Source organism: Lonchura striata, chromosome 1A, assembly GCF_050655825.1.
Source record: "Lonchura striata isolate lonStrDom1 chromosome 1A, ASM5065582v1, whole genome shotgun sequence".
Taxonomy (NCBI): Eukaryota; Metazoa; Chordata; class Aves; order Passeriformes; family Estrildidae; genus Lonchura; species Lonchura striata.
The window spans coordinates 27,354,796-27,375,025 of NC_140741.1; the positions used below are offsets into that span (position 1 = coordinate 27,354,796).

Consider the following 20,230-nt stretch of genomic DNA (forward strand, 5'->3'; position numbering starts at 1 on the left):
TCTTTTGATACTGGCAAGAAAACAAATCTTTGTCAGTACTAAATCTGTCCATCCTTATAATACAGATTTCAGACCTATTCCTATAATTATTTGTAGTTATTCACAGCTTTACCCACAAGAATACTCTGAATTACATCACTGAGACCAAGCTTATACAGAAGCCTAAAACTGAGGAAACTTGTTTGTAAACCCAGGTTCTAAATCTAGCATTTTCTTCTATGTTTGCATAATAGAAGCTTTTAAAAAAGTAATTCTGCCTGTGTACCTAATTCTGGTTGAATGTCTCTATGTTTGTGAGCCTTGCATGAAGGGGAAGGACCTGTAATCTTTGTATATTTTGAAGAAAGAAATGTAGCAAAACAGTAGACAGAGGATTTACAGGAAAGGAAGCTGGAATCCTCTGGCAAAAACCCCTGCAGCAAAAGCCATCAGTCCATAGAATGAGGTTAATTAACTGGCAATTATTTCTGAAGTGCATCTGAATCGAATATATCTGCCACAAAGATGTTATTATAAGTGTATCAAGCTACTGCTGGATGTCAAGACTATTTCACACCCCCACCCTCACCACAACTGCGCTGCTGCCCATGACTGAAACTGCACGTCTCTCATGCTGGAGCCCCTGCAGCCACAATACACACAGGGAAACACACAGCCCTTGCTCCCACAGCCTGACTGCTGGCCATCACTCACATTAAGATACACCATTCAAGCTCCTGGAGGGCTCTTCTGATGACTTATAATATTGAGAAAGCAGTGAGATGCAATCTTGTGTCTTCCATCCTCCTCCAGCTGAGCTGATTCTATGGAAACAGCCTATGTCTGCCAATAAAGGATCTTAAATAAGAGCAAAATCAGTGCTCTCTGATTTTGTCTGTATTGCTCAAGCAGGCACGCAAGTGATTTTACTGTTGTGCCTGACTCTAGACTAGCAAGAATGGCTCCAAATTGCAGTGAGGATTGAGAACCACTTGTTATCTGTCCTAGACACCTTCCTACTGCTTCCCTGAGGACATGGTCCAACTACATCCTTGTTATGGCCTGCAAAAGAGAGAGGGAAAGGGCAGGACACAGACTGCAAGCTCAGACACATGGATGCCATGCATGTGGTGCCTATGGAACAGGGTGCAGCTGAGAGCTGATACCTGGGATGAGTCTTCCCTAGAGGTTGCTTGGAACATGATGCACTACTAAGAAAACTATTTCAACACCAGGGTGACCCCACTTCACAGGATTCAGGATTCACAGTACCAATTGCACCTCAAGGACTGTGTTCAGTTTTGGGCCCCTCACTTTAAAAAGGACATTGAGATGGTGGAACAGGTCCAGCAAAGGGCAACAAGGCTTGTGAAAGATGTAGAGAACATATCCTATGTGGAACAGCTAAGGGAGCTGGTTTTTTTTGTGGTTTTTTTTGTTTTTGTTTTTTTTTTTTTTTTTGGTTGGTTGGTTTTTTTTGTTGGTTTTTTTTTTGGGGGGGGGTGGGTTTGTTTTGTTTTGTTTTTGTTTTTAATCTAAAGAGGAGGCTAAGAAGAGACCTCATTGCTCTCTACAACACATGAAAAGGGCTTACAGTGAGGTCGGGGCTGGTCTCCTGTGCCTGCAGAGAGAGAACTAGAGGAAATGGTCTTAAGCTGAGACGGGAGATGTTTTCCCCCACTGTTATGGTGGTCAGGCGTTGGAATAGGCTGGTGATGGGGGCGTTCCCATCCCTGGGGGTGTTCAAGCAGCACCTGGATCTGGCGCTGGGTGACGTGGCTGAGGGCTTACAGTGGCAGTGCTGGGCGGACACACGGACTGGACGGCATCAGACGTCTCTTCCACCCCTGATGATCCCATGATTATATGACCCTACAACCCTGCTCCTCTTTCCTCCTCCTGCACACACACACGCTGCCAGTGGCGGCCAACAGGTGTTTGTTCCTGACACGCCTGCAGGCCGCGGGTAAGAGCTGGAGGCGCACCCGCCCGGAGCAGCGGGCAGGTGCGCAGGGCAGCGCGGCCGTCGCGGGCCGGCCGCGCCCCTCCCGCGGGGCGGGGCCGCAGCGGGCCGGGCCGGGCGGCGGGGCGGGCGGCAGGCGGCCGCTCCCGCTGCAAGATGGCGGCGCAGAGGAGGAGCCTGCTGCAGAGCGTGAGTGGCATCTTCCCCCCCTCCGGGCACACGCACCCCCCAGGTGGGTGCGAGGCAGTCCGCGGGCCTCCTCCTCACCCGCTCCCCGCGCCGCCGTGCGGGAAGCGGGAGGTTCCCCCGCCGTGGGGCGGTGGGTGCTGCTCTCCCGCCCCCGGCGCCGCCTCAGTCAGGGGTCCCGGGCGCGGGGCCCCGCGCGGCCCGCCGCCCGCAGGCGGCGCCGGCCGCTCCGCAGCGCACGGCGGGCCGCGGGGGCCGTGCGGTGCCGCGGGGGCCGGGGTGCCCCGCTGTGGGAGGGGGCAGCTGGCTTCTGCAGGCCCGGCTGGAGATGGCGGCCCCAGGGATGTCTCTCTAATTGCTGGCTGCAGCGCCATGTCCTGGTCCCTTGTCCTGGTTGAGTAGTCCTGGGAGAATCCAGAGCTTTCCCCGCACTCCCGTGCCAGGAGTGCGTGAGGATCTGATTCACCATAGGAATATCTAAGCTAGTGCTGTGCTGTGCTCTATGGAGTGCAAAAGTTGCGTGCAAATTTCGCATCTGGTTTCTTGTTAACGAGAGCCAGAGTACAGCCAGAGCTCAGCTTCAGAGGGAAGGGATGTGGTAAGTGATGCTGTTCTGCAGCAGGGAAATGTGGAGTTATTGGCTGTGCTATTAGTTAGCAAAGGGAGAAGGGTTGAGAAGAGGGTGTGAATGGACTGGTGACCTGTACTGGACTACGATCTTCAGTCCAGCCTGCTTGGGGTTTACACGGTCTCTTTCCTCTTCCTGCTAGGAACAACAGCCCAGTTGGACGGATGACTTGCCATCCTGCCATCTCTCTGGGGTGGGCTCAGCTCCAAACCGTTCCTACAGTGCAGATGGCAAGGGAACAGAGGGTCATCCCTTGGAAGATAACTGGTTAAAATTCAGGTAAGTGGGTTGCACCTGGGACACTGACTCCTGCTGGCACAAGTGCAGGTAGAAGAGGTATTTAATTTGTCACACGGGGCATGGAAGAAGAGGGTGGGGCCTGAGCATGCAAGAGGTGTCTACGGGAATTTGCTACTTGTATCTGTGTCTTACAGAGATCTGTGACCTCTTTGCTTCTGCCCTCTTGGCAGGAGTGAGAACAACTGCTACCTCTATGGTGTCTTCAATGGTTATGATGGCAACCGAGTCACCAACTTCGTGGGTCAGAGGCTCTCTGCAGAATTGCTGCTGGGCCAGCTCCATGCAGATCACAGCGATGCTGACGTGCGTCGAGTTCTGCTGCAGGTAAAAAAGTTTTGAGTTGGAGCAGCTCCTGCTTCTTGCATTACCCTCCTCCTCTTTGCCATCAGGGGAGCAGCATCTGGTTTCTGTGGGGGCTGGAAACATCTGGTGGTTGCAGTTGCACTCATCCTGAGCATCTGTAGTGCTTTGTTTCATTCCTGCCTCATCCCATCTGTCCCCTGGCTCTGTCAGCACAGTGCTGAGAGCTCTCCAGGAAGCTGCAGCCAGTCTTCCCTGGACATGTAGGAACAAGTCAGCCTGTGAAGGAGAGAAGTTAATGTGTGGGGAGATGGATTTGTGAGTGCGCTTTCTTGAGTGACAGGATCAACACACAAGATCAGATAGGTCTCTGACATTGCTGTGAATGTAATTTTTATGGTGTTGTCTTCTGTTTTGAGTTGTTGCAAATTGTTTTTACAAGCTGTTAACTAGTTGTGCTGAAACAATTGTGTTTCAATATGCTGTAGTGGTCCTTGAAAGTCTGTATGTACAGTGATCATCCACTCTTATGAGCTGGTCTTAGAGAGGTGAGGATGAGTAGCCCCAAGTCTGTAGGCATTGGATAAGTGCTTTGTTTCTCTTTATGGCTTTTTTTAGGCTTTTGATGTGGTGGAAAGAAGTTTCCTGGAGTCCATTGATGATGCCTTAGCAGAGAAGGCCAGCCTGCAGTCTCAGCTACCAGAGGTAATGTGACCCTAAGAACAGAGCTTGCTGGAGGTCCCACCTTCCAGCTTGCTGGGTGAGGTTTGGGCATATTAGTTTGATCCAAGGGAGGCTGTAAGTGAAAGTTCTCTGTGGTTCTCTTCTGGAAGCTTGCATGAAGGTGAAGCAAGTGCCTTGGTCTAATCCCCGGAGTTCCCACTGTTTGTACTGGCACTGCTTAGACCTGACATTGGTTATCTGAGTAAGGAACTGAGTGTATCACAGACAGGAGTTTGGCCTGTAACGTGTGGCTCTTCCAGGACAAAGCCATGCAGATGAGAGGAAAGACCTCAAATTTGCATGGTGTCTGGGCAAGTATGGGCTCTGTTCTTCAAGTGTATTGGACTGTCCTCTGCAGAATTATGTCAAAGCTGTGTCATTCACTAGGATTGAACAGAAAATTTTATGTCTTGTACAGGCATGACACAAGGCTAAGGCATGTCGAGTACCCTCCCTGCAGAATTTTTATTCCAGCTGTGATTTCTGTGTTGTGGACTGTGTGTTTAAGCTTCCCCCTCATTTTGGCTACCAGGGTGTCCCTCACCACCAGCTCCCTTCTCAGTACCAGAAGATTGTGGAGAGATTGAAGGTTGTAGAGCAGGAGATCTCTGGAGGAGCCATGGCTATTGTGGCTGTTGTTCTCAACAACAAACTCTACATCGCCAATGTGGGTGAGTTGGTTTTTGTCAGTGGCTCAGTATCAGCATTCCTGAGGATGGCAGGAGTTCTAGGAAGTAAAAGACATTTGAATGTGGGGGACAGTTTCTTTGGTCTGTGGCCAAGCAGCAATATGCTTGCTGCTTACACAAGCACTTGAAATCAGCCTGGTTCTTCATCTCTGCAGATGCCAGTTGATGTGGTGTGTATAGCCAAAAAATGGAGGGAACACAAGTTGAGAGGAGTAGTACAGGTTCACTGTGAAATATAGAACTTTCTTGGGAGGTAGCAGCTCAGGTCTGGATGGAGAGCTGCCTAGCAGGCCTGTACTATGATGCTAGCAAGGCTGCTTTTTGGAGATCATGATGAGACAGTACATGAGCCTTTCTCTTCTCTTCTGTCTCTATTCCTGTCTCTGTTCCTTTTCCCTTTGGATATGTTCTCCCTGTTAACGGCACAGCTATCCGGTGCCTCATCTCGCTGCTCCCACTGCAGGTACCAATCGGGCACTGCTATGCAAGTCCACGGTGGATGGGCTGCAGGTGACTCAGCTCAATGTGGACCATACGACAGAGAATGAAGATGAACTTTTTCGCTTCTCTCAGCTGGGTGAGTATTTGGGTTTCATGTTCTTAGCTGAGAGCATCGCATCACTGTTTATCTGGAGCACCAAGAATGACTGAAGCCATAGGAGCAATAAATAACTACAAAAGAAGCTTACTATGTTTTCAGATTACAAGTTCAGTGCCTTCTTTTGGTGCCTTTCTAGCCATTCTGGGACTACAGGGTGAGTAAGCTCATCTCGCTGACCCAGCAGAAAACTATGCTTTTGTTTCAAGTTTTGAGTGTTAGTTTTGTGTCCAGCTGCCAAAGTGGCATTGATTTGCCCTCCAGCTGTTGCTGTAGTCAGTAGGAAGGCAGAAGTGAAGCACAGAGCCAGAGGGTAGAAGTAAAGCAGACAATGTATGATGACTCCTGTGGAGGCAAGCCACAGTTATGCTGCTTTAAGTTCTGTATTATGGCTCACCCTTAAGATGGTACATTTCAATTTGCCTTTGTACAAGCTGCTGCTGAAAAAAAGCAGCTTCACTTCAGACAGAGCCAGGCCAAGCACTGGCATTTACTTCTCTCACATCAGTAACTACAGAACTCTTAATGCTGACATTTTGCTTTAGGCAATTTCTCTTTTCCTTTACAGTGTTTGACATGTTTGCTTTCTTGGTCTAGAGCTAACCCAGACCACTTGTGTGATTGTCAGTACCAGATTCTTCTTATTGAGATACTTGGGTCCTATACTTTTTATTTAGGTAGATCTAAGGTGGCATTCTTCATTAGATTCACCTAGCAGGTATATGCTTATTGGATGAGGTTGTTGATGTGGTAATTTCTGCTACTAGGTCTTGTTTTATTCTATTTCTCTTTCATTCCCACTTCTGCTGTGAAACAGAACACTGAATACAAGAATGCAGGGAAAGAGACCTTTTGAGTGTTTTTACTACCAAAAATGCAGTATTTAGCTGCAGTCCATAGGAGAACAGGGATCTGTTAGATGTACCAACCTTAACTTGGCGCAGCACTGGTGCTCCTTTCTGCCAGTCCCAGTGGAAGGAAGATCCTGTGGAACAAGACAGTGTGCAGAGGCTGTTTTGGGGGCCCAAGGGAGGTTGTTTTTGGGCTAGGTTGAAGCACAGTGATAAGATGTAGTGGGGATAATATTTGTCATGATGGTGCCTGTGCCATCCCTGCCTTAGGGGAGAGGTCTTGTGATTTTGTGGTTCTTCAGCTGGCACATCACAGCTTGTTCAGTACACTGGGAGAGTTGCTGTGGTTTAGACATGACTTCTCTTGGCGTCCTGTGAGCCTCCCTGTGTTTGTGTCTGTCAGTGGCATGTACCTCCCTGCCAGGAGCTGGCAAATGAGCCAGGCCGTGTTGATGAGTCAGCTGTGGTCCGCAGCAGATGGAGGACTTGTGTCCTACTGCAGGGGTAGGTGTGGAGCCATCTGTGCAGCAAGGCTTGGCTTGACTCAAAGGGAGAATTTCAGCTGGACCCTTGCCTTCACCTTGTACTGAGGACAGTAATCCCCAGATAAAATCTCAGTGTTTTCCAGCTGATAGCTCTAGGTATAATGAGGAAAGGGAGCTTGCCAGAACAGACCAGGTAAGTGGATCATCTGCTCCAAGTCCTGCCTCAAACAGTAGCAGCACTCAGATGGTCCCTGTTAGAACCTTCTTCCAGATGAAATTACTTCCAAAGCCCTATATCACCATATTTATTTAAATAAATAAATATTTGCTTGATCATTGTTCTTATTTTAGGAGTAGCCCACATCAATTTGAGCACTTCAGCAAAATCAGTGCCTCTTGTAGATAGTTCTCCTTTTCTCGGAATCACAGCATGGGTAAGGTTGGAAAGGACCACAGTGGGTCATCTGGTATAAGCTCCTGCTCAAGGAGGGTCATCCCTGAGCATTTGTACAGATTCTTGACTATCTTCAGTGAGGGAGACTCCACAGCCTCTCTCTGCAGTCTCATGTATTAGTGGAATTGCCATGGGGAGCTTAGGAGCAGGGGTCAGTTACAGGTGGAAGAAAAAGCAGAATCCTTCACATGCATTTTCCTCATTCCTGCCTTCGCCTCTCATCATGCGGTCCAGAGCTGGCAGACACAGATATTCCCCTGCCTTTTTGGCAAATGCCTGTGCAGCCAGGCCAGCTGCTGCTGGTGGCTTTGGAGCAGGATGTGGACTGTCTCAGGGCCAGCTGTTGCATTCGGAGTATGCCTGTTGGGCTGTGTGTGTCTCCCTCCTCCTTCCCAGCTTGGAACTAATGAAAAAGTGTCCCTTCAAACACAGATATTCCTTTTCTCCCTGTTTAGCTCCTGATCATTCTGCAGTGTCTCGTTTTGTCTTACAGTTCTATGTAACTGTGGATATTTCTTTTCTCAGAGGAAGTTCTGCAAGTTTCACAAAGTTAATTAAGCATTTTTGGTTTTCAATCTGACAGGCTTGGATGCAGGGAAAATAAAACAAGTGGGAACTATTCGTGGGCAGGAAAGCACTCGGCGCATTGGAGATTACAAAGTCAAGTACGGCTATACTGATATTGAACTACTCAGGTCAGAAAAACTCAACTGTGGGGTTTCAAGCCCTCCTTTTGGTCATGATCACTCCATTCTCACCTACTATGTCACCATTAAATGCTAAATTACTGTCTCTTTCCAGTGCTGCTAAATCTAAGCCCATCATAGCAGAGCCTGAAATCCACGGAGGGCACTCACTGGATGGGGTGACGGGCTTCTTGGTGCTCATGTCCGAAGGGCTCTACAAAGCGCTGGAGGCAGCTCATGGGCCTGGGCAGGCCAACCAGGTGAGCTACTCACAAAGGAAACATTCCCGTGGGTATTGACTCACTCCAGCAGTGTCAGCTGCTCTCATACAGGCTGGCTTCCTCATCTGTGCTGTCACTGCTGGCTGAGCTGAGTGCCTGTGCCACCTCATTCCAGTATAATAATAAGGGAGCTGCTTTGCCAAGCTAGTTCTTCTAGGCAGCTGCCTGTCCCTTAGGAGTAGCCATTAAAGGGAGTGGGAGGACTCAAGACACAAAGGCGCGTTATCAGCAGGTACGTATCACAGTCAGATGAGTTGCCATAAAAACTTAGATCAGATGGCAGGAAAGGTTTCCTCCAAAATCTCCTAGAAATGTTTGGTGATTTTTTTTTTTTTTCCCCTTCTCTGCTCAGGAAATTGCAGCCATGATAGCCACAGAGTTTGCCAAGCAGACGTCACTGGATGCTGTGGCACAAGCAGTGGTGGACCGGGTTAAGCGCATTCACTGTGACACTTTTGCCAGTGGTGGGGAGCGGTCCAAGTTCTGTCCCCGTCACGAAGACATGACACTGCTTGTGAGGAATTTTGGGTACCCTCTGGGTGAGATGAGCCAGCCCACGCTGACACCAACGCAAGGTGTGTTGGGGAGAGAATGAAACAAAATGGGGTGAGGAAGATAAGATCTCTTGATTGATCCAGCACTCACCTCACACTAGGAGAGGAGGTAGTTGGTGTAGAAGGAATTTTCTTATTAAACAAGATTATTGGCTTTTGAGATATGGAATCTGTGACAGTTTGACAGGATACATTTACAGCATCAAGGGCACTTTGATACAAATTCTTGGGGTGTTTTGCTACTGTGCTGCACCCCCAGTTGCTCATGTCTGAACTGCATTTTATAACTTCTGTTTTGTCCCTTCTTAGGAGGCCGTGTCTACCCAGTCTCTGTGCCATATTCCAGCTCCCAGAGCACAAGCAAGACAAGTGTCACGCTGTCTCTTGTCATGCCTTCTCAAGGCCAGATGGTCAATGGTGCCCACAGCAGCTCAACTCTGGATGAAGCCACTCCCACCCTCACTAAGTAAAGTCCTGCTCTTGCTACTCAGGGTTTTTCCTGCATCTCACGCTGTATGAAGTAGTTGAAAAGCAGAGACAGCTGTCAATTGCGTGTCAGTCAGTCCCTTATCTGGAGTGTGCTCCCCCCCACTACAGTATTGACAGCCAGCATAATGTGTTAGCTGGAAAGTGATTGTGTGAGGGGTGGGAATGAGTGAAGCAACAGCTCTGAAGCCAGCTCAGGCAACATGCCTTGGGATCAGCATCTGCTGCTGTTTGTGGAGGGCATTCTGGCAGTGAGCAGCCCTTCTCTTTGGACCTCTTGTGCCAAGTGTGTTGGGTGCTGTGCACAGAGGGAGTGTGGGTGTCCTTCACTGCAGCAAGGAAGAGGGATTATGCAGGTCACCTGTAAGGCTCTTGTAGAGCCTGCACTGCTGAAGTAGATTTGCTTACAGGCACAGCCAAGGGGAAAAAAAAATGGATAAAGGTTAGAATTGGGTCCTCTTTGGATCCACTTTGCAAGGTCTTACTAGTTAGTGGCTGTGGTTTAGGTTGAGCCCTTGGCACAGCATGGTGTGTACACACTGCGCAGTGAAGAAGCGCTGTGAGTATTGTGCTCTGTAGCTCCAGAAACAATGAGGCTGACGCACTAGAGCTGCTTTGGCTGCAGCACAGGTCATGCAAGAATAGCTTTCCTCGCTGCCAGACTCTTCCCGTAACGCTCGTACTGTTCTGGGTATGGGGAGGCCAGCAGAGTGCATGCCTCTGCGTGGTTTTTTCTGCTTCCTCTCTGTTCCTCAGATGCCTGGTTGTACTTAAGGCCTTCCAGTTAATACAAATCAGATACCTTTGGTGTTTGTCAATTCCAGTCAGTTCTCAACACTTCAAGTGCTCTCATAGAGCAAGTGACTGCAACTTTTTACCTGTCTTGATCTGTGGAGAAACTGGTGCTTCTTCTGGTGCTTTTCTTGTCCAGTGCATCAGGTGGAGTAGAATAAAGATGCTTATGTTCTCTCTTTTTCCCTCCTTAGCCAGAGCCCAACTGTGACGCTGCAGTCGACCAATACTCACACGCAGAGCAGCAGCTCGAGTTCAGATGGAGGTCTCTTCCGCTCCCGACCCACCCACTCACTCCAGCCAGATGAGGATGGGCGTGTGGAGCCCTACGTGGATTTTGCAGAGTTTTACCGGCTTTGGAACATGGACCATGGCGAGCAGGGAGCACTGACTGTGTCCTAACTCGTGTCTGCCTCCTGCAGACACCTTGTGCTCATCTGTGTGAGCAAAGACTGAGGCAAGGGTGAGAGTGTTCCACTGAGGGCTGCATTCTGCCCAGAGCTAAGTCCTATCCAGGATGTGCTGCACACTGAGCAGGAGATCTTGTGCACTACACACTTGTTGCCTGTGCCATGCTCCCAATCCTGCCCAGTCCTGGGAAGCCCTGTGAATAGGGGAAGGGGTCTTGAATGCAGCCCTCACTGCAGGTTTTTGCAAATAAAGGTGCGGAGAGGGCTCCTTGTGGATCCTGCAGGAGTCGGGCCCATACGAAGGCTGTGTGTGTGTGTGTAGGTGTACACGTGTGTGCCTGCGTGTGTGTGTGTGCTGTCATAATGTTTCCACAACTCAATTCATAATGCTGTGATTCCAGTGTTCAACTCCATAGAAGATACCTCTATTTTGCAGAATAAATAACTTATAGCTACAGTCATTGGCACCCATGTGGCTTGCTCTCTTCCTTATAATGTCATGTGTGGGTGTGACAGCTCCTCCTGGTGAAACCTTCTGTTCCTCCTGAGCAGAAGCTTGCACCTTGCAGGAAGAAAGCTGCTGAAAAAGGGGCCTGAAGCCTTGCAGGTGACTTAAAAGCATAAGCTCTTTGTTTACTTACTTGCTGAGCTTTTGCACTGAATTATGGCTTAGAGTAAAACCATAAATACAGGTTGTTTTTTGTAGATAAAATGCATGTTTTTTCCTTTAATGTAGGCCATCTGGAAAGGTGTAGAGGGCAGGTGGAGTTTGTAATGAAGTTCCTCTGTACAGGCACCTGGTGGTGCACAGCTGGAAGTCAGAGCTCTCGTGGCGTCTTGAAGATGCAGACGTGCACCCTTGTGTCAGAGCGGGGAGGTGTGTAGTGACGAGAGGAGGGGTCCTGCTGCCTGCACACTGGCGTGAGCCCAGGCCTAGACTTGCTAGCCGAGGTGTCGGGATCACGGCAATCCTCTTCAGTTCAGATTTCTGACGGCAGGCGGCAAGAGAGGCTCTTCCCTCCCGGCTCCAGCCATCTCAAGCCTCCCTTGCTCCCTTCGAGCCTTTCCCCAGCAAACACGGGAGGGCTCGGGGACGACCCGCAGCACCTGGTGCCTCTGGGGCATTGCGATGAGGAGAGAGCTGGAGGGGATCAGAGGAGAAGGGACAAGAGGCAGAACGGGCCGGGGTTCTTTCCTGCGTTTATATTTGCATCCAAGCTTGTCACTTTAGGAAGAAGGGGAATGAGAGGGGAATAGGATGATGCAGCGCAGGATGCTGTAATTAAGGCCAATGTGTAGCCAAGTCCTGATGTATGGTGTGCAGGTTTGAGGCACTTGTGGCATGCCACCCTGGAAGGTAGGAGAGGAGGATTTATCCCTTTGGATAAATTAAGTAGCACTGAGTACCCAGAGGCAAGACCTGAGTTCACTGAGAAATATGTGGGTAGGATCAGAGCGGTGAGAAATGCCGTTTTTCTGGGAAGGCACAGCAGGGAGCCCTGGTGGGTGGGTGGGTGCGTGGCTCTCTGCCTGTGCCTCCTCCGGGTTCCGTTGCACGGCTTTGCCCTGCAGGGTCCGTGTGCTGCCGGACTACCTGCAGAAGCTTGCGTTTCCCTGCCCCCTGTAGTTCCCGGGAAGAATGGGTGTGCTGAGCGTGCCAGCACAGGCACCTCCTGTCGAGACTCTTCCAGCCCTGCCAGGGGGGTGATGTTCAGTGGCGTGGAGGCAAAGGCAGCAGAGTTGCAGCAGGTTTGGTGACTTGTCCCCAAGGCCGAATATCACAGGGGCTGGCAGTCCCTCAACCCTGTCCCCTGCCCTTGCCTCTGCCCTGCAAGGAGCAGAGAGTTCAGGTATCTGTGCCCAGCCTGGCCTTGCTGTTCTGGGCTTCTCCAAAATGTCATTTGACCTGGGGGTCCTATCCTCCAGATGGTTGTGTGGCTATTTGACAGGATAGTGTGATCCTGGATTAAAATGGAGTTGAAAAGGTTTTGTCCTATTCTATGTTCCCTAACCTGGCACAGATCTCAATAGCTGTATAAACAAGTTTTTCTTGCTTATTCCCCCATGCCATTATCTCTGGTATTTGTGAACTTATACCGAGAACTGTTCCAATGGGAAATATTCCAGCAAGTGGATGCTCCAGATAAAAGTTTAAGAATTGCCAACACACTTACATAAAGCAGATCATGCAAAACAAACTGATCCTTAGGCATCATTACCAGTTTAGGAAGTACAAAAAAGTAAAGTGGGTAAGAGCAGATGGATCACCTAAGCTGTGCCTGTACAGCCACTGGGAACAAGATGAGGAAGGTAGGTTTTCTGTGCATGCTCTTTGAGCCATGGCTTAGGAGTCCAGGTCAAAGGAACAGACTGAACATTGTGTACATGGGCAAGAGGCTCATGAGCCAATAGCAGTATTTAATATTGTCCCCAGGGAGCGAGGGGAAGATGCAGGTTGTAACAACAGTGGAAAAACCTCCTATCCCCTGTCCCTTTAAAATGAAGGAGTGGCTGGAAGAGGACAGACCCAGAGTGATCTCTAGAAACAAGAGCAGGGGCTTTTTTGCATTGCAGTGAAATTCAAAACCACTAGAAATGTAAAGACCTAGACAGAGAAAAACAGTGCAGCTATGTTTCACAGGACTGCTGGAGAGAAGCTAGCAAATTAAGATCTGAATAAACAGGGTAAGTTTGTCTTAAAGGCAGCTAATATTATCTTTAAAAGCTATCCCCCTGCAAGACAAGGGTCAAAATGAGGAGTTCTATGTCTAGAATGGGAGCAGCAGGAATGCTTTGCGTGTCCCTGAGCTCTGGTCACTGGCTGAGGGTCATTGGAGGTGCTCAGGCCGGTGAGACAAGCCTTTGGATGCCACCTAAAACTGAGGTTTTCAGCATCTCTGTGGCTAAAGGATCACCAGGACTTCTTTATTTTAAGCTCTCCATTAACTGAACAGCACACCCATTTATAAAAAAATCTTTTAATAGCAGAGAATTGCTAGGAAGGGTCATGTCCAGCAGTTAATGCTCAGCTCCATTACATGGCCTGTGGGTAAATCACACAAGGCTTGGGTTTTCTTCAGCAGCCAAGGCATCAGTGGAAGCAAAGGCAGGCTGGTATTTTCCCCATTCACTTTGTTGCTTTTGTCACACCTGAACTTTCCAATAGGGAAGAGGCGTATGGTGAATGATTTCCACTTGATGCCACCAATGCTTCCTGGATCATACAAGGGTAATGCAGCATCCTCAACCAGAGTCCCTGCTCCCTCAGCCACCATGCTCAGAAGAGGAAGAAACGTGTTCCTCTCCCCTCTCCTCTTTTTTTCCCCCCACCACATTAAGGCTTTTAGTATTAGGATATCTAAGAGTTTGTGGCACCGCTGAAAAATGCCACAATTGACCTGGTGCTTTCTCAGGGTGGGGATAGCCATAGCTGAAGGGTGAATCTGCCTAAAAGACATAAATATCACTTAATTTGATAGATAATAATTGTTTATACAAAATAATCTGATTTTTCCTTCCTCAGAATGTCTGAGGAAGGGCTTTAGAGTAATCCTGTGCAGTTCATTACTCAAGTAACTCACTTTTCTCCAGTGAATAGCATCACTGGCACCCTAAAATGTCCATGCCATTAATGTGAGTTGTAAATAAACCACAAGGGACGGGTTAGGTATTTTAAATCTGATAGCTTTTTCTGTAAGCACAGGAATGCTATTCAGAGCATTCTGGCAAAAATTCAGCATGAGTACTTATATTCTGCCAACTCCAATCCCCTCCTGGAGTTTCAAATGGATACGATATTTATCTTCACTTTCCGTCTTAACTATTGTGTGTTGTCACTGTAGGTTGCTAAACAACTGCTGCCTCATCGGTGGCTGTATTTTGCTGGCGAATAAAGTGAGCCCCATGTGTGTATGAACCATAAAGCTATTTGGAGCCCTTGCATAAGAACCCCAAGATACGTGTAAGCTGTTAATATTTATTATGTGGAGCTGAGAACATCACTGAAGATGGAGGGATTACAGTAACTGAGTTCAGGCTGTTGAACAGCCAGACAGAATGAAAGAGAAAACAGATGCCCTCAAGGAATAAGAGCAAAATGCATGAGGAATTTTCTGCATGCAGGATTAGACTCCAGTGGAGCATGGAAAGAAAAAGGCTGGAAATGCTCCAGAGAGCCAGGGCAGACAGGAGAGGCAGCACTACAGCTTCTTGCTTGAGGTGAATCTTCCCCTCTATGCTTCCCCCAAGCAGGCATCAGTTCACCCATGGGCTCGCCAGGGTGCAAACAGCAGGAGCCCTGTGAGAAGGGACAAGGTGTTTCCAAGGCACGTGAAAGAGTATTCAGTCTTCTGGGATGTGCAGTGCTTGACCATCGGCCCTCTTGCTGCTAGGTGTTTCAGGAGTCTTCTAAGCTGCTTTTTCTTTTTGTCTCATCTCTCAAAAACAGCATAACCTAGAAACTCTGCATTTCTTCTGCTAGTTTTGCCTGAGCTGGGAAAAGAGTTTTTTTTTTCCTTACCAAAAAAAAATTGATGGTGGAGAACAACACCAGGCCCTTTCTGTAGAGCAAGGTCCTCAGTGAATCAGCTGCTTTGATGTCCAAAGGACTAGTAAAAAGGGAAATCAAGACTCGGAGAGCTAGAGGTTCTGGAAGGGCAGACAACCCTGCACCTCCCAATTCAGAATTTACAGAAATGCTTCTGCACAAAACCCCTGTGGTTACTACAGCACTAAGGCGACCATCAGCCACCAAAATATCTTGGGAAGCCACTGTGGTTTGTTTCCAAAAGCAGCCACAAGCCCAGCCATCCAAAACTGAGGCTCCTTGAGGTAGTTGGGCATTTCCAGACACACAGCTCAGAGAGCTCCCAGCCAAAATGAAAATGTGAAGGTGGCAGCCTCCAGCCTCTGATGAGAGTTGTTTTTGGTGAGAAACTTCAGGACTCTTTTTAAAGTAGTGGGATCAAAACTGAGCCATTAGTGGTTTCATGCCTCACAGATTTGGAAAGTCCCTCACTCCAGCGGCTCCAGCTGGCATGGAAGCACAACAGGTAGCTGCTCTTGTTCGCCTGTGCTCTGGAGGCTCCTCCTGCCTGTGTTGGTGCCAGAGCCCCTCGATGCCTGTCTTGGCTGCAAACCTGCTCAGCAAAATGGCCAAACCCCCAGTGCACCCATGACCTCTGAGGCAGCCAGGCAGGGTCCTGCTTGTACAGCCAGGGAGAGGCTTATCCATGCACACAGGGAGTGTTCAAGGGGACGGGAGAGCCTCAGGGCCTTGTCTCCATCCAATCCCCAGACCTGCTGTGCCAGGGCCACCAGCCACCTGCGCCAGGAAAGGGACACCTCTGTGCCTAGTTTTAGGCAAAGTAGAGCAAACTGGCCGGGTCACCCAGTGTAGCCTTGGCTAAAGGTGTGGCAGGGGTGCTGCTGCAGGGTGGGTGTGAGGGCAGAAGAAGAAACTCATCTTTGAATGGACTTGCCAGGCGCTGCTTGTTGGTTCAGCGTAGAGGACGGCCCCCATCCTGCAGACACTTCTTATGTAAGAGAGGGCTCATCCCTCTCTTTGAAGCAAGAAACATACAGAGAAGCAGCTTCAGAGCTCTTCTCTAAAACACTTACAGCTCTTAAATGCAAATGAGAGTCAGGCACTAAGGCAAAATAGGTTTCGATATGAATTCTTCATCCAGATAGTTCAATAATTTACTGAACTCCCCACCCCTGAATCCCAATGCGTTCTGGAGCCAACTCTGCTTTTTCTTATTGTTCCTGTCATTAGCTCTTCCAGGATTTCTCAGCTGCTGCATTGAGGAATAACCAAAATAGCTCCACAAGGGACTTCTTGGAGATCTGAAGGCTTGAAACAGCAACAGCAAAATAACAAAAAAAAAAAAAAAAAAAAAAAAGAAAAGGTGAGGAGACAAAACTAACATGCAGTCAATAAAAGCTTTCAGAGAAAAGAGCAACAAAACATAGAATGGCTTACTGCTTGATAAAGTGTGATGGGAATATGAAAAGCGCTTTTGCAAATGTCTGGAGGGGAAAAGAAATTAGAGAAGTGTAACCATTAGTAAATGAGTATTTGAGTGTATTATTCATGGTTGTAAATATCTGAACTGCAAAAGTGTGACATTTTTGTTTCTGTCTGACTTTAGTGGCAAATTTAAGAATTTTGGATAGCAAGGATGTAATTAAGACCTAATAAAGCAGCTTGTGCCTGCTGCAGCAAGCAAGGAATGTGGCAGCCTCCCTCCCAAACTCCAAAGGGCTGTTCACCTGCATGAAGTGACTCTCTGTTAGCAGAAGTGCATCTCGATTCAGCATGAAAAGAAGCCAAAGAGATACAGCACTTAGGCAGAAATAAGGTACAATACTCAATGATTTACCTGAGGCATGTATTAGTTGGTGCTCTTCACTATGGGACTCAATTTTTGGAAAGTCACGGAGGTCGTGCAGCTGTTTGGCACCGCGGGGCCCTGGCTGTGATCTCCCTGCCCGCTGGCAGTGCCTCTTGGAGGGGTGCAAGAGGACCAAGCCATGCCTGGAAGCAAGGTGGGCGGCCAAACGTTTGGAGCTGCCATTGCCAACCCCACCACGAAGCCGCTGTTAATTGTTATGCTTGGCACCTCCAGACAGCCTGGCTACATCTGGTCGGCCGCCTGCCAAGCGCGCGAGCGGATGCGTCGTTCTGGGGAGACACGTTGTCGTGCTAATGGTCTTATGTGGAGTTTTAAGTGGGCTGGGGACCTGAGGCTCTCCAAGCAGGAGAAGCATTTCACTCTTCTCTAATTAGACCAGTTTCTCAAGCCGGAGCATTGGAGCAGGGCTGTGATTCCTGGAGAAATAGATGGCCCCGTGGGCTGTTTGCAAAACCGGCTGCGGACTTAGCAGGATGCTCCATGCAGGGAAGCTGGTGCTCTGAGCCTTTTGCTACAGCCTCTCCCATGCTTCACTACCAGGTGGACACATCTTGGTTTTGTTGTCCTCAGGGAAGTCAAACCCCACGCCACAAATCAAAACATGTGGTGGATACGGCAGTACTGGGTTGATGGTTGGATTCGATCTTGGAGGTATTTTCCAGCCTAAACGATTCTATGACTCTCTGTCAGGGGAGAGGTGTGGGGTCCAAGAGTTAGTAATGTTCAGCATCCACCAGGGAAGCCTATTTGGTGCCAGTCACACAGGAATGAGGGTGGTTTCCAGGAGAAGAGCAGCCACAGCTAGTGGAGATCAAGGGATGAGAGAAGATTATGTTGTGACAAACTTTGCTTGAGAGGTGGCTGGTGTTTATTGAACCACAGGTGGGTGGCAGCTTTGACAGGAAATTTCAGCAGAGGATATCAGTATTTCTGTTTCTGAAAAAGAGAATGAAAATTGACAAGGCTATAAATACAGCTATGCGAAAGCTCGCTGCCTGGAGGACCTGGGCTGCAATGATAAATGACTGCTGAGTGCTATTTAGGGCACAGAGGCCTAAGGAAGTGCCAGCAAACTAAATATCCAGTCAAGCCTTGGCATCTTCACTAATGAGTTCAAAGGAGGATGGCAAAGGGCTCCAGGCTCCCAACTTATCCGATGCTGATGAAGTCCCTGTGGTGGAAAATAGCTCTGAGAGGCATGAACTGCAGCAGTGTCACTGCAGAAACACTCCCAGGCAGCAGCGCTGGGGTTGTGATGGCCTCATTAGAAGGCATGTTCACCAAACCACGTTAAGCAGATCATCTGGCGTGGGCATGTGGCAGGGAGATAGCACAAAAGGAGGCTCTGGCACGGGGACTCGGTGGGGACATTTGGAAAATATAATGGGCATCAAAAAAAAAGGGTTCGGTGCAACACACCACGTCAAACAACCTCCAGAGAAAAAGCCTTCTCCCTATGGAGCTGGGATGGCCAAGGATCCTGATCTGCTGATTCCTCCATGCCCTCTTCAGTGCCTCAATTTATTTTTGCTAGCATGATCAACAAAAACAAGTCACAAGAGAGTTTTCAAATCGGAATAATTCCCTGGCTGAAAACCAATAAAATTCTGACTTTTTATTCCCGCCTGGTATGTAAACACTTTTCAAAGGGCTTCAGCAGCAGAGGAGAAGGAATCTCTAATGTGAGCCAGCTCCTGTGAGCTGGGAGCAGTGGCTGTGCTCCCTGTGCACCGGCTATTCTGTGGGAAGGCGTCACCCCTGATCTGTGGGGAAGAAGGGAAGGAAGTGGCTCCAGAATTTGGTGTTTGAACTTGCCTTGGACTGCTGACATTGCAGCTCTGTCACTGGTGCACTGAACTCTGCAGTGTCCCCATCCTCCATCCTACCCTGAGGCTGCCCTTTGGCTCTTTTGGAGGAGCCAGAGGAAACCAGGTCGAGGAGCTCATCTGGATTAAAAAATAACCCAGGGGAAAAAATAAATTTTTTTTAAAAATTATTTTTTCAGCCAGTCCAGTTCCCCAGCTGGGCTTGGCGAGTGAACTCATGTGCAGCCGGGCTGCTAGCGGCACTCGGTTTTGGAGTCATTCCCACCGTGGGGGTTGTGCTGTGGGTGGCAACCGGAGAAGTGCACAGGGCCTGGGAAACATCAGCAAGATGCAGCAAAACCTGCTCAGCCTTGCTGAGCTGGTACCTTGCAGGGACCATGCACGTGAGGGGGCAGAGAGAGATACACATCTCTGAGGACTGGGGACACTGGAGAGGAGCCAGCACAGGTAGTGGCAGGGTGATGACATGGGCAAAACTGGGTTTTGCTACCCTGAGGGTAGGAAAGGCCTGGAGAGAGGAGGGTAGAGAGGGATACTGCTGGCACAGAAAGCTGAGGGCGGTCTGAGCGACTGTGCTGTGCTGCTTGTCCTGGTCCTGGCCACTTGTAGTGTTGGCCAAGGTACCCTGAGCTTCCTCCCATCAAACAGCTCCCAGAGCTGGCTCTGGCCAACACACAGGGAGGGCTGCAACGTGCTAACACAGACTTGGGAGGCTGAGGACTACAAAATGGATTTAGTCCCCTTGTAATGGCTGAGATCTGAGAAAAGATTTGCAAACCACCCCATCAGTGGCAGAAATCCCTGTTTCCACAGAGCTAAGGACAGGACCACCCAGTCTTCTGAACTCAGCTCCCATGTGCTGGTGGTGTCTGTTTGCAGAGATGTAGAGCAATGTCTTGCTCATCCCCAGCTCCCTCACTCTCTTCTCGAATCCCCAAATACCTCTAGTTTATCACTCCAGCAGCAGTGGCATTCCCACAGGGGAGCAGGTGCCATCGTTGCCTAACCGAGGCATGTCAGAGAGACACTCCTGCTCCCCCTTGTTCCGGTTACACTGAGCACACAGGCTGGCTGGAAATGAGAGAAACCAGGGGAGATCAGCCCCCTGAGGAGTGTATCCTCCCCACAGCTCCCAGGGAGGATCCCCAACAGGGACAGAGTAAATTCTCCATTATCTGCAGCACAGGGAAGGCAGCTGGGGCTCATGAAGAACTGGCAGGAAGATGGAGGAGCTGAAGGGATGCAGCAGAGTTAGCGCTGTGTTTACTCAATGTGTCTAAAACACGAGGCCACACCATTTCATTATGACCTGGCTGATGTGTAGCATTTTGACCACAGTGACTGCTGCTAGAGACCAGACACCCTCAGAAAGACACCAGGACAAAGCCCCTGCAGTTCCTCCTACACCGGTGCAAAAGGCCAGCACAGCCTTGCAGGAGCAGCACTGCTGCACACAAAAGCACAGTACAAAAGCACGAGGATGCAAGTGTCAGCAAGAGGAAACCATGCTTGGAGCTGAGCTGCTCTCGGCTGCTTTGCAGGAACCTGAGCCTTCGTGTGTGTCCTGCCCTGAAATTCCACAGGTTGTTTCTGAATACCTGTGATGTGCATGCCTGGCCACTG

The 20,230-nt window shown here is 49.2% G+C and overlaps 1 protein-coding gene across 1 annotated transcript; it reads left to right on the forward strand.

Annotated features, from left to right (window-relative positions):
* The first annotated feature begins 2,090 nt into the window (after window positions 1–2,090).
* TAB1 (TGF-beta activated kinase 1 (MAP3K7) binding protein 1) lies at window positions 2,091–10,832 on the forward strand. Its single transcript, XM_021554045.3, has 11 exons — window positions 2,091–2,131; window positions 2,899–3,035; window positions 3,227–3,380; window positions 3,975–4,061; window positions 4,612–4,750; window positions 5,232–5,345; window positions 7,740–7,851; window positions 7,958–8,102; window positions 8,476–8,698; window positions 8,987–9,143; window positions 10,150–10,832. Exons 1-11 carry the CDS (start codon window positions 2,099–2,101, stop codon window positions 10,355–10,357), a joined length of 1,509 nt encoding a protein of 502 aa, XP_021409720.1. The 5' UTR covers window positions 2,091–2,098; the 3' UTR covers window positions 10,358–10,832.
* Window positions 10,833–20,230: the final 9,398 nt, after the last annotated feature.

Excerpts from the sequence above, each read along its gene's own strand:
- TAB1 (XM_021554045.3), top strand. The coding sequence starts at position 2,099 with ATGGCGGCGCAGAGGAGGAGCCTGCTGCAGAGC. Across the intron at positions 2,132-2,898 it reads GGAGGAGCCTGCTGCAGAGC|GAACAACAGCCCAGTTGGAC; the intron begins GTGAGTGGCATC and ends TCTTCCTGCTAG. Across the intron at positions 7,852-7,957 it reads ACTGATATTGAACTACTCAG|TGCTGCTAAATCTAAGCCCA; the intron begins GTCAGAAAAACT and ends GTCTCTTTCCAG.